Source organism: Meleagris gallopavo, chromosome 17 (assembly GCF_000146605.3).
Source record: "Meleagris gallopavo isolate NT-WF06-2002-E0010 breed Aviagen turkey brand Nicholas breeding stock chromosome 17, Turkey_5.1, whole genome shotgun sequence".
NCBI lineage: Eukaryota > Metazoa > Chordata > Aves > Galliformes > Phasianidae > Meleagris > Meleagris gallopavo.
Window position 1 is genome coordinate 12444565 of NC_015027.2, and position 13878 is coordinate 12458442.

Genomic DNA, 13878 nt, shown 5'->3' on the forward strand with positions numbered 1-13878 from the left:
CTGCTTTTAGGCTGTATCGCCAGCTCTTCGGTCATCAAAAATGCCTGCGGTGGGATCTGAGGAGCGCCCAGTGGGGAAGGATGGTAGAACAGCAGTACCTTACCCACCAAGTAAGCAGCAGCAACTGATTACCACTTTTTTGACAGTTAAAATCTCCTGGTTAGCTACCATGCTGCCTTTTTGGTAGAAGGTTTGCAGTGTCACTTACTCAGAACTCAAAGCCAGTGTGCTTATTTTGTTCTGTGATTGCTAGATGCTAACAGTAAAATAGGGTAGGAGTATTTTAATGAAAACACTGGATGGTAATACAGACATACATTTTTAATGTGCCTACAGAGATTTGAGATGCTCTGCTTCTGACAGTGTTGTTTTACAGTACAAACACAGAAGGGAGCTGTTAAAAATCTCCATTTAGAAACTACCCTTGTATTCTCAAACCAATATTTAATCTCCTTTATTCATTTTCAGCAGTACCTCATCTTTTAGCATAAATCATTCCTTATACAATTATTCAGAATGTAAGGTGTGCCGTGCAACATGTGGTATGCATTTGATGTAGAATGAATTCAGACTAAAATCACCTTCAGGATTTAATTTAGGTGTGGAGGAACCTGGAATACAGTAGAAATACTGGCTTCTAACTGAAGACACATTGTAAACCTCTTGGGGATGTTAGTGGTAGAAATGATGCTTGTGCAGGTGTTACATACATATCACAAACCAGGGTAAATGCAGGGAATGCAGAAATAGAACTGTATACTAAAAAGTACTATGCAAATTAAAACAATAGGGCTCTTTTGTAAGGACTGTGCCAACAGCTTTTGAAAACTATAGCTTTTACTCTCTTGAGATGTATGGGTTTTCTTGCATTATTTACGTAGGTAGCATTTCTCCTGAGGTTTTTATATATGTAAGTGTTTGCATGTGTGGAAAGAGGAAGATGAGAGTTTCTGGTGTGATACCAACCAGTCAGATAATGAATTACGGATTACTTAGCAGGAAGAAGGAAGAATGCTTGATTATTGTGGCCTCTACAAGCAGAAATCAAATCTCTCTGCAAATCATTCCTTAATGCTTTCTCATTAACTTTATCTGGTAATGAGAACAAATTGAGGGGAAAAAAAAACAACGGTGTGAAGGAGATGAGTCAGAATTTTATGCACCCATAAAAGCTGTACTGATTTACTCAAATGTACAAGTCTGGGGTATACAGAGATTGGATTTTGACAGGTTTAGTTGATCCATAGCTTTTTAAAATATGCAAAGCTTTTTCAAGCATGACACATATGAAAATGAATAATGATAGTTAGCCTGTTGCTGTAGGGTTTGGGAATTTTTTGTAATTAAACTTTTTTATGACTCTGCACTGCAGAATTCTGCTAACTGGGGCTCAAATATGAGTGAAACATATACTACAGAGCTGCATGAAATAAGTTACATACTGTTCTGTAGCTCTCTCCCCTCGACACCAGCTGTCCAGGCACAGCAGTATCTACAGGGAAATGAGATGTGTTGTACACCATAATAAAGTCCTACCGACTACATTGTGTTTTAATCCTTTTTCCTGTCCCATTTCTCTGCTTCCTGAAGCACACTTCTCTTTGAGAAAGAGGCAACACTTCACCCAAGTGGCATCCTGAAGATTGTACTTCGTGCTAGCATTGGATGGAAAATTTTTTTTTCCATTCCACTGAAGCTGTTTTCAACATTTACTAATCCTTTATCAGGACAACACTAAGTTGTTTTCAAGTCTTCATTCACAGTAAGACTGAGAAAGAAAAAAGAAACTGAGTAGGAATAAGCCATTGCCAATTAATTTGCTCTGCTGCTCCAGGCTGTGGAACAGTTGGGTTCAGCATTCACTGCTGTTTCCATCAAAACTCTATTTCTGGGGGCACTTCACCCATTCAAACTGTTCCACTTTGTCTGAAGAATTAAATAGGAGTCTGGCTGTCTCATCTCTTTGCACAAAAGAACAAAATTAAGATTTTTTGGTTCTGTTAAGAGCGGAGACAGGACATGTGGTTGGAGCATCCTACAAAAACACTCTGTTTGCTCTTGGTGTATGTACTCATATACTCCATCTAATTTTAATTTCATCGCTTTATTTGTTATTTCCAGTTACTTTTTCAGACTATGTTTCACTGGTTTTGATTTCCACAATTGAGTATTTTCCAGACAGAAATGTTTGTGTTAGCAACGGTAGCCTATCTTTTTTGTCAGGAGTTATGTTGCTATGGACCAAATGAGACTGCAGTGACTGTATGTCAGTGGAAAAACACAGCTAAGTGCATGCTTATTCCAAAAGACTCTGCTTTGAGATTCAGTATCAGCCCTAAAGGGAGAAGAAACTATTCTGTCTCCTTAGTAGCAGTTCTTGGGGTGAACTTTCCATTCACATCACTTAATCTTTTCTGTTAAGAATATATATATATATATATGTGGTTTTTTTGTTAAAAAACCTGTGTTTAAAGTTGTGTGTCTACCAATTTGCTGTTTCTGCTGAACATCAAGTTTGTAAAGCATCCCTAGGAATTTTTGGAATGTATCCCTAGGGTTTAACTTCTAAGCCTAGAGTTATATAGGTGTCAGAACTGTACTAAGTCTATAGAATCTTTACTAGGTTTTAACCTACAGAACAAGAGCTGGTAATGAGTAACCACTTCTGTTTTATTGGGCTTTCTTGAGAGTTGGTATTGTAATGATTAACGGTGCGCTTTTTCATCATATTTAGCTGTGGCAGATCTCCAAAGGATGTTCCCAACACCACCTTCTTTAGAACAACACCCTGCCTTCTCCCCAGTAATGAGTTATAAAGATGGAATAAGTTCAGAGACGGTAACCACCTTGGGAATGATGGAAAGTCCCATGGTCAGCATGGTCCCAACACAGCTTGCTGAGTTCAAAATGGAGGTGGAAGATGGATTAGGTAGCCCTAAACCTGAAGAAATTAAGGTAACATACCACACATGGGATGTTTTCATAATCTCACCTTCATATGTTCAGATTTTTATAAAGAAGTCACCTGTAGTGTGCCTTGCAGGCTACTTTAACAAGTGGGAAATAGAGCCATATAAAGTTTGTATCGGTCTTTAGTTGGAAAAAAGCCCAAAAACTTCTCTAGTAAAAGAGCTTGTAATTGTTTCTCTGATTTTAACTATAGGCACTTTTCTTCTCATGTAATAGGTGTAATTTTATGTTTGTAATGCTTTTGGGTGCTCTCAGGAAGCAAACAGTATTGTATGTGAAATGAGCCCTATGCCTAACAGAAAGAGTGAACTTATTTGAAAAACATGGTACTTGTGACTACGTAGCTTTTAAATGGTTTGTTTCTTCAGATAATTTTTCTGTATCTTTTATGTATAGCCACTCCTTGCTGCCAGTCTCTGGGGATGCAGCTAGGATAAAATCATGCATGTAGAAAGGCTGCCTTTTTCTCTCTGAAATGTTGCCTTTTTTGGTTAGGGTTGAAAATCACTGAGAAAGCCCAGGGGTTGAACTTGCTCTGTTTCTTCTTCAGCTGATGTTACTTCACAAGTTTTAAGGCCAGATGGGACCATTCTTATCTGACTTTCTGTATAACACAGGTCAGGTAATGTCACATAGTTACTCCTCTATTGAGTCCTATAGTATATCTGAGTAAAGAAGTATTTTTAAATGGGGACTCTGCTGTGGGGTACTAGTACTCACCTCCCCTGCTTTACATATCCAGATGTATCCATTTTTCCATAGCATCACATGAAAAGACTTAACATAAGCACCTGGTCTACATTGATTTGTATTTCATTGTTCCATCCTTAGCGCAGGTCAACAGGTAGGTTAAAATCATTCTGCCTGATTGTGTGCATTCTGCATTTCTTAACTTCTTTGGCCAATTTTTTATCAGAAGTTATCTGTATCATATTTCCATGCATATAGGCTGAGAGTTTTTAATTTAGAAGTGCGTTTTTCCTTGTTCTGCAGCAGTGCAAGCTTGTTTGTTCACAGCTATTCAGTAGGGAGATACACACAAGAACTGTCTTCCTGGTATTCCCTAACTTCTGATTTTATAACCTGATTCCTCTCCTTCAGGCCCAGCCTGTCCCATATCTCCTTCTGTTTCTGCAGCCATTTCTTTCCTCAGCAGCAGCTCCCCCTGCGTGCTGGCAGTAGCTGAGGACTTGCTTTAGTTATTGGCAGTGCTGAGTGAGGTGCACATGCACAGAGCTTCTAGTTGAATGGACTAGAAGTGGCTATAACTAAGTGAGAATACTGAAACGTAATTGCCTAAGTCTCTATGATTTAGTCAGCTGTGAATGATTAATTTTTCTTGCATAGCACCTCTGGTATAACTTAGGCAGGCTGAAAGTAAAGCACAGGTGAACCACAGGGTGACTTTCTGCATTCAGGTATGTCCTTGTTTGGAAGTAAGATTGCTGTATTATGTCTCTGCATAGAAACAAATTGTGACCAGTCAGAAGTGTGAGAAAGTGAGTTGTAGTGTCCCCCTCGTGAAGACAGCCAGCTACCTGGAAAGTCTGCTTTGTTATTGCAAGACCTCTTCTTCCTTCTGTCCTGACTTGATAACTTGAAGGCATGATGAGAAAAAGCTTGTTCCTAAAGGCTTTACTGTTGTCCACTATCTTTGTACAGTTTGGGTGTCTACAGATTTGTATACAATTATAGAAGTTTAAAGTTAATAGCAGGGTTTGTAACAGACCTTGCTTTGTTTTATTCTGTTTTCCAAATAAACTACTTTCTAAAACTAGAATAATTTGTCCCTGGAAATAAAATCTGTATTGTGATTTGGTCAGCTGAAAGCTTTTGAGTGGGAACAGATTTTAGGGTGTCATTGTTGTTGGAAGTGCTTCAGTCTCCCTCACAACAGTTTTAGGAGTATTGAACTATACATTTTATTTCTGCCTGATAACATCTCCAACAAGCACAGTTTACTCTGCTTTTAAGTGTGTCACACCTCCTCATATACACCAGTGGGGGAAACAAGCACCTAAACCCATTGCTGATCATTTTGAGAACATGTAAGTAGATTTCTTCTGCTGACTATTCAGCAGCTGGAGATAGTAATCCACACATTGCTCATCTCAACGCTGTACAAGGTGTAAGGGAAAAATGGAAATATCTAATGAGATGTTAAATGCTGGAATTCTGAGAGACTGCTGTTACTTTAATAATTATTTTTACTTTGCAGTAGTGCGTCCAAAGGACTAGTTCTTTTCTTCTGAAGGAAACATGGCATAGCTTTAGAAATTGGCTCAAGTCGTTGTCATCATTGTCTGCAAACAAGCATAACAGTCACTGGAAGTCCAGTTTAACTGAACTTCATTTATATTCATATTTAATATAATGTTTAGTTGATTATTTCTGACCAATACTGGAAGTGGTGCTAGTGTGAAGAGTGCACTGTTGCTGGTTGGATTATATTAATTCCCAATGTGGGGGTTGTTCCAAAAGGCTGATTTGAAGGCAAATAAATTTTCTTCACAATATGACTCAGCCTCTCCATTGTGAGTGTGGAAGTCTTGAAAAGATCAGCTTCTTAAGTGCATAAAGTAGATGCCTTAAGTTAGATAACGTGAATATTTCAGTGCACCATTTGCTTTTCAAATGTATCTCGTCCTTAGTGAGTGTAGTCTACCTGGCGTTAGTTAAAGCCGTACAGTATCATAGTGTACCAAGGAGCCTCAGCTGAGTTTCCTTGAAGGGATCAGCTCTTGAATGTTTCGTAGAATGAATAAACATACTTAATGATGGGGAAAAATACGATTACAGAGGGTTCAAACAGTACAGCAAGTTTTAAGGAAAAATAGTTGTGTAAATGTGAAGTTCAACCTTACCATGGTGTTGTAAACAATGTCACTTGGATGTTACAGGATTTTTCGTATGTGCACAAAGTTCCATCATTTCAACCTTTTGTGGGCTCCTCTGTATTTGCTCCACTGAAGATACTGCCAAGTCAGTGCCTCTTACCTCTGAAGATACCAGATGCCTGCGTTTTCAGGCCTTCTTGGGCTGTTCCTCCTAAAATTGAACAACTTCCTTTGCCACCAGCCACTTTCATTAGAGATGGCTACAAGTAAGTACTACGTTGTTGGGAATTACTGAGTTTGTCATCCCCACATTTCAAATAGCTTACTATTTAAATCTCTTGAGTATATTAATGAGTATTTAGCTAAGCACCAGCACCATAAAATAGCCTGCAATTGTGTTTTAAACCTTTCAAACCTGTCATTCTATCAAATCAAAAAATGGTGATTGTGTGAACATTTGAATTAAGAACATTTTCTGGAAATTGTTAGGACAGTATTTGTTCACTGCACTCTTATAAATGAACAAGAATTAACTGCAATTTCTGGTAAATACTGTAATTCAGGAAAATACTGTAATGCAATGTAAAGTTAGGAAATAAAATGATCAGATGCAGTTTATCTTCCTCTTTCTAAATGCCAAAAGACAAGATACCGCATCTCTTTCCAGAGTGCTGTGACCTGTAAGCAGTCACTGTTATTTAACATAAAAGCTTCTGTTCCTTACTCAGTTCTCAGAAATTAGAAATGTTTGTGGAAGAAATTCTTTGCTGGAGATCTTCAAAGCTATCAAGAATTTCCACCGTTAAGTTTATAAAATCTTCTAAAAGGCATGGTGTGGTACAAAGGTCTCCTTGCTTGCACTGCGCTGCTTTCTAGAGGAAGTAGCCTGTGTCTTTAAATCAGTCTATAAATCCTTTAAGTCAGTTCTTTTCCAGCTCCAAAGGATCCTTCAGTGTTCTCAAAAGAATTGCAAAAAAGAAATTGTAAAGTCTTGGTAGTGCCTGGGGAGCAATCTCATTCTCAGGGTTTTTTCGTAATAGCGGCTGATTCACCAGCCTGAGCTGGTTATTAATTTCAGGTATTTGTTGAGGGAAAAAACCTTTCGTTTTCAATATAATCCAATTAGAGTGAAAATTTTTACTGCAGGCTTCCAACAGAGTGGTGATTGCCAATCAAGGTTTCTAGGTCATCTTTTTTTGTTAGTCTGAGGCATTCAGTACACTTCAGATTCAGGGCTCCTTCAAACCTTTGTTCATTTTTTTCCTCTTGCTTGGAGTTGGACATGCACCTGTTCAAGGTAATAAAATGATCTAAGAAATCTGGTCTTTACTGTTTTCCTTTTCAAGTTGCTAATGACATGAGAACATTACAGTGGTACTTCTTTTAAATAACTCATAAAATACCACTGAAAACAGACGTGAAAAGAAGATCTGTTTTCATTCTTCTATCCAGAGACATACTGCATCCTTAGAATTTTTCCTTGCCCTAATATGTAATGAAGACATTACAAGAAAAATGAACAAATTATTAGGAACTTGGAAAGAGTTAAGCAAAGATTTTTGTTCTGATTGGCTCTGTGTTACCTGCTAGTTGATATAAAGAGTCACTGCAGAGAGAAAGTGGATGTCAGGGCAATATACAAACTGTGCTCTTGTCGCTTAAGTTTGGCAGCAAATGACAAGAGTAATAAATATCATTGATGACAAGAGGTAACCCAAAAACATGATTCTTAGCTTTACTGGATTGAAGGTTTGTAATGGGATGTGTCATTTTGTGCTGTAGACTGTAGTTTGGAATGGGCATTTGCATTTATAGTACCTGAAATGCTATTATCAGTTACGTACCCCCACTGGGCAATACCTTATATAAATGCCACATGCTGCATTACTTCTGCAAACTATTTCAAAAATAAGGCAACATTTCCATGACTCTGAAATACTTCCTTAATTTCCACTGATGTACATCTTTTTACATATAATTGTGCTTAAAACAATAACAAAACATAGTATTTTTTCTCTTTTTCCCTAGAAGAGTAAACAAATATCCTGAAAACTTAATAATTTATCTACAGCATTTGAGTTTTATCCCATGAGAATAATCTTTAACAGGGTTAAGTACCTGATGTGATCCCCTTTTATCATACTGATAAGAAACAGGCGAGGATTACAGTTTTAGCTGAAAGAGACATAAGAATAAAAGGTTATGAGCACAATGTCTGACGGTGTTCCTTTACTGCAGTTACAGTGAACCCTTTGGGTTTTCATCGACTTTCTGTATGTAAAAATAAGTTTTGATGAAATCAGTCTTCACAACCAACCAGATTGTTGCGTGTGACTGTTTTTCTTGTATTCCTTGTAGCAATGTGCCTAGTGTTGGGAGTTTGGCTGACCAAGACTATCTTCAGATGAACACTCCTCAGATGAACACACCAGTGACGCTGAATAGCACTGCTCCGGCCAGCAACAGTGGAGCAGGAGTTCTGCCATCACCAGCAACTCCCCGCTTCTCTGTCCCTACCCCGCGCACCCCCAGGACCCCAAGGACTCCCAGAGGTGGGGGGACTGCGAGCGGTCAAGGATCTGTAAAATATGACAGCACAGATCAAGGTTCGCCTGCTTCTACCCCTTCTACAACACGGCCGCTTAATTCTGTGGAACCAGCCACTGTTCAGCCCATCCCAGAAGCCCACAGCCTCTACGTGACGTTGATTCTTTCAGACTCTGTGCTGAACATCTTCAAAGATCGTAACTTCGATAGTTGTTGTATATGCGCCTGTAACATGAATATTAAAGGTGCGGATGTCGGATTGTACATCCCAGATTCATCTAATGAGGATCAGTACCGTTGCACCTGTGGCTTTAGTGCTATTATGAACCGTAAACTAGGTTACAACTCTGGGCTCTTCATTGAGGATGAGTTGGATATTTTTGGCAAGACCTCGGACATTGGCCAAGCCGCAGAGAGACGACTGATGATATGTCAGAGTAATTTGATCTCTCAGATGGGAGAGGGAGCCAGAAGGACCCAGGAACCTCCCATGAGCCTCCTTCTCCTCCTCCAGAATCAGCACACGCAGCCTTTCACATCTCTGAGCTGCTTGGATTACATGTCCTCCAATAATCGTCAGACGCTCCCATGTATGAACTGGAGTTATGACAGACTGCAGGCAGACAGCAACGATTCCTGGATAGAATGCTTCAATGCCCTTGAGCAAGGCAGGCAGTACGTTGATAACCCCACTGGAGGGAAAGTGGATGAAGCCCTAGTAAGAAGTGCCACTGTGCATTCTTGGCCTCACAGCAATGGTATGGATCCAGACAGATTTCTTTGAAATGTAGAAGTGTGTTTGACAATAGTGATTTAACTTTATGTGGGAAATGAACTGGGGAAACATTCTAGAATCAAAGTAGGTTTTTGGAAGCTTTACAAATGACTTAGAAAACCATAGCAGTCCAGTTGTCCTTAGCATTTAGGCATAGTGATCTAAATCTCAGAACTTGCATCGTTCACAAAGCTGAAGTGGAGACAGGCAGTGTTGACTAACATGAAAGGTATGTGAAAAGGACTATTAGGACAGCTTTATTTCCGTAATGGCTTCATAAAGCACCAAATTAAATTCCATTAAGCTAATTAGAGTTATTCAGCTTTTATGGGTACTGTGAAGAGCAGTACAAAGGAACAATAAATGAAAAAAATGCTGTCACCTCAAAAAAAAAATCTTTCTGTTCCTTGCTGGAAATGATGGGCGCTCCGTTGTCTTTTGCAGTGTTGGACATCAGCATGCTCTCCTCCCAGGATGTGGTGCGTATGCTGCTGTCACTGCAGCCCTTTCTCCAGGATGCCATCCAGAAGAAGCGAACAGGAAGGACCTGGGAGAACATCCAGCACGTGCAGGGACCACTCACATGGCAGCAGTTCCATAAGATGGCGGGACGAGGAACCTATGGTATGAATACTGTGTGATATGCTTAACAGTTAAAATGGAAGTATAGTTTTCTAGCAATGTGTGTACACTTTGTTCTGGAAAAAACATTGTGACCAGCAGGCTCTGGTTAGATTTTAATGGTCTTAAGTGACATCTGCAGTAGATTGCTTGAATACTGCAGTGGAGGTTTTGTCCTTCAAGACAATAAACATTTACACTGTGCAGAGCTGCTGGGTGAGAATCAAGCTGAGTCTATATTTTGGCTTGCACTGTATATACATAACACAAAGAGAGGAAGCTGTTAAAATTGTACCAGATAATAAAGGCAGAGGAGGTTCCTGAGCCAACGCTCAAATCCTCCAGATACTAAAAATGCATAGTGTCTCCATAGAGGTATGCTCCTTCTAAGGTTTCCTATTTACTAAGATATGGCAGTTGAAGTACTTCCAAGTTGCAATTCATACTTCTCAAAAATACGCATTACAAAACAGGTTTTGTATGTACATGTTTGGATAATAATGACCGACCTTTAGATGGGCATTTCCTCCTTGCAGCTTATTTCAGTTTTAACTGACACAGTCTTGCTTAGGTGGTTTTTTTCCTCTGTTCTGTTGTGTCTCATGTTCCCTCTGCTAATGTGTGATGTATTGTTGCTTCCCTTTGAGGCTAGGACAATTCTGTGTAACTGCAGTTCCTGTCTAAAGCTGCTTTGCTTTATGAAGAGTATTTCTAATCTAATCTTTTATCCAGCATTTGTAAATTTAAGAGTTAGTTAGGATCTACCAACTATTATCAGAGTTCAAAACTAGAATTGCTATATAGTAAGTAGCAGAGTATTTGATACAGATTCAGCAATCTTTATTGAATGTTGACTTTTTAATAAAGTTGGTTTATACTCTGCAGAAACTATCAGCTTATTTTTGTTTGGATTTTTTCAATAGTACCTTTTCTAATGAGCAGTGACTGGAGGATAGTATGCTGAACTCGATGATAGACCTCTGAGCTGTCAGCAGGGTGCCTCAGTATGGAGAGGAACAGAAGGCAATTTTTTGAATTAGGATAACTTTGCTTACTAATATATGCCCTTGGAATAATTTTTGGCTAACCGTTTTATTTGGTAATTCTGCACCTCCAGCTGGAGACTGCTCCATAAAATCAGATTTTATTGTACTCATGTTACTGCTTTTGGTTGAATAGGCACTGGTGAAGTGTGGTTATGACAAAGTGAAAAACTCTTCTAAGTCAGCAATATTAAGACTCAGGAGGGGCAGTACGTGTAGAGTATGGTGTAAAATGTACCAAGGGATTAGTGATTTCCAGTATTTCGTCAGAGAACCCACTGCAGTTAAACCAGTTATTTTAACATCATCTTCTTTTTCTCTTTTTTTGTTCCTAAGGCTCCGAGGAATCTCCTGAGCCTCTTCCAATCCCAACTTTACTGGTGGGATATGACAAGGACTTCCTGACAATCTCTCCATTCTCCTTGCCATTCTGGGAGAGGCTGTTGCTAGACCCATACGGGGGCCATCGGGATGTCGCCTATATTGTGGTGTGTCCAGAAAATGAGGCCTTGCTCGATGGAGCCAAAACTTTCTTCAGGGACTTGAGTGCTGTATACGAGGTTGGAGAGAAAAACTTTGCTGAGTTGTTTCTTATTTATGCATCATTTCTGCTTTGCTGAATGTTCCCTGCGAAACATCCGCAGTTGTTAAACAATTGTTTGTATACAGATTTATTTTCTTTGAGGACTTTCTGCACTTTCAGAGTCAAGAATGCCTAATTGAGTTATACTGTTAGGATTTTAATTCCATTATGAAAAGGAAATGTAATCCTGTAATACAGCCATGTGCAGTGGTGGTTGGTGTGTCAATAGTATCAACTGAGTATTTTTGGTAGCTTGTCTGGATAAGCTAAATCTGCTTAAGACATTCCTCAAACATCATTGAGATGAACAAACTATAAAAAGCTAAAACCACTGCTTCATACAGGGTGCTGGAATATCAATGCAGCAGGAACTCCCTACAATCAGCAGTAGCTCATTATAATCAGCAGAAGAATATTTTGTATGTAATGTATTAATCTCCTGTGCTTTGCTGGCCTCTGTACCAGTGCAGTGAATGGGATGGGGAGCATGGCTTGGGAACATACCTTATTTGATTGAAATTTTCAGAGGGTGCAGTACCAGTATTGATACCGTTGCAACCTCACACTGAGACTCAATCAAATCTACAGGGTAAGGGGTGGATGAAAGCAGCTGTTTGCTTTTTCTTTGTTTAATCATGGTCACTGCATACTATTGAATGACAAGATTGCTTTGTAACCTTCAGTTCAACCCTTTGTTGAATTATCTTTGGGTTTTATGTTTAATAGGACGTCACCATAAGTGAGCTGGTCATACAGAGCTTAAGCTACAAACCACCCTGCACAACTCCTTCGGGTGCTCAGCATCTACTGACAAGTATTTCTTCTTTCCTCACCAGATGTGTAGGCTTGGCCAGCACAAACCGATCTGCAAAGTGTTACGCGATGGGATCATGCGGGTGGGAAAGACTGTGGCACAAAAGCTGACGGATGAGCTGGTGAGCGAATGGTTTAACCAGCCCTGGGGCACTGAGGAGTGCGACAATCATTCCAGGCTCAAACTTTACGCTCAAGTTTGCCGGCATCACCTAGGTAAGTGTGCCAGGGTGCTAGCAAGGCTCTTTTGGTTGGCTGAAGGTATTCTAGAGGGTACTTGCAGCTGTTGGAAGCAAGGGAGGTTCTCTTGAGATATGGATTGAGACCTGCTTAGAAATAGCATATGATCGTGTTATATCTTTCCTTAATTGCTTCTTGGTTAAGTTTGCCTATTCAGAAAGTTTGCTCTTATTTATCTGTCCCGTGGTCATGTTAAAGATTCAAAAGCAAATTATTACTTTTTCTAAGAAGTCAGTTTGGTGTAAGACATTGTGTGTCAAAGATGTTCCATACCTGGCTGAATTGATCTCAGTTATATGCTATATATCTGATATATCTATGTATCTGGAATATATCACTGTAGAGGGATATGCATGGTGTCTTCAAACATAAGATTTATTTAAATTAAAGACGAGATCACTAAAACTGCAAAAGAAGAATGAGTTAAGGCAGGTGGAAAAAAAAAGAGCCTACAGCATCCTTTATAAGTGAGATACTTTGAACAGCTTTGTGAGAAGGCATTGTCTCCTCTGGACCACATGTAGGCTTATTTCCTTCCTGAAACGTACTGGTACATTCTAAAAGACTAAAAAAGAGGTGTTTTATGGCTACCTGTTCTGGTTGTGCTTTTATAACATAATATCAAACGTGCTTTTGGGTGACAGATTGTGGAATGAAGTAGAAAGAATGTAGAAGTTTGCTGGGTTATCAGAAAACAGGTCCTGGCTGAGCAGTCCCTGGCTTCATCTAACATCTGTGTTGCTCCCAGTTTTTGTCTTCTTCCATTCCAGAAGGCAGTGTAACACGTATGGTATACTTGACTGAGAAATAAGATCTTAGCCTGAGACAGGGACCCAGTCCAAGGTGTTGCTGGCAATAGTTCTGCTGAGACAGTGCTGGGTAGAAGATAGGCAGTGATCATAGTGCACCAGGCACATACATCTAAACTTGAGCTGAAATGCTCAAACCACCTTTTGTTTTAAAAAGCTGGAATTGTGAATGGTTTCTTGAACAGCTCTTACTCCCTTCGTTCTGGGAAAGGACTGACTGTGCTTAAGTCTGCTTACTGAGAGCACTGGTGACCTGGTGTTGGAAAAAGGAAGTTTGTGAAAGCATACGGAGATGAGAATTATCTGCTCAGTTCCACAGACTGCTGATTGCCTCATCCCATCCTTTGAGGAAAGTTTGGCAGAGCATGATAGGGCTTGTTTATCTCAAATAATCAAGTTTCTATATCCATTCTGCTTTTAGTTTTAATTTACCACAAAGCTGAGAGGGAGAAGTTACTCCTTAACATAAGAACTCGAGGCTTACATGTAGACACATACAGGATGTGCACAGCGTTTTGAAGTGATCACTGTGACATCTTTTTCTGATGCTCAAGAGCAGAAATCACTACATTAAAATTTGATGTTATTGTTGCTCAAGTATTGTAGCTTTTAGATCTTCAGTCTGATGAAAATAACCTGT

The 13878-nt window shown here is 39.4% G+C and overlaps 1 protein-coding gene across 2 annotated transcripts in view; it reads left to right on the forward strand.

Annotated features, from left to right (window-relative positions):
• MED13L (mediator complex subunit 13L) overlaps positions 1–13878 on the forward strand; it is a 93067-nt gene that overhangs the window by 56624 nt on the left and 22565 nt on the right. For both annotated transcript variants that reach the window (XR_795516.2, XM_010720563.2), the window contains exons 12-18: positions 11–110; positions 2735–2955; positions 5871–6073; positions 8166–9112; positions 9574–9753; positions 11130–11353; positions 12213–12405. Coding sequence is in view for 1 of the 2 variants with exons in the window: in XM_010720563.2 (XP_010718865.1) it covers positions 11–110; positions 2735–2955; positions 5871–6073; positions 8166–9112; positions 9574–9753; positions 11130–11353; positions 12213–12405 (2068 nt within the window). In the remaining variant the exon portion in view is untranslated. The remainder of the gene's footprint in view (positions 1–10; positions 111–2734; positions 2956–5870; positions 6074–8165; positions 9113–9573; positions 9754–11129; positions 11354–12212; positions 12406–13878) is intronic.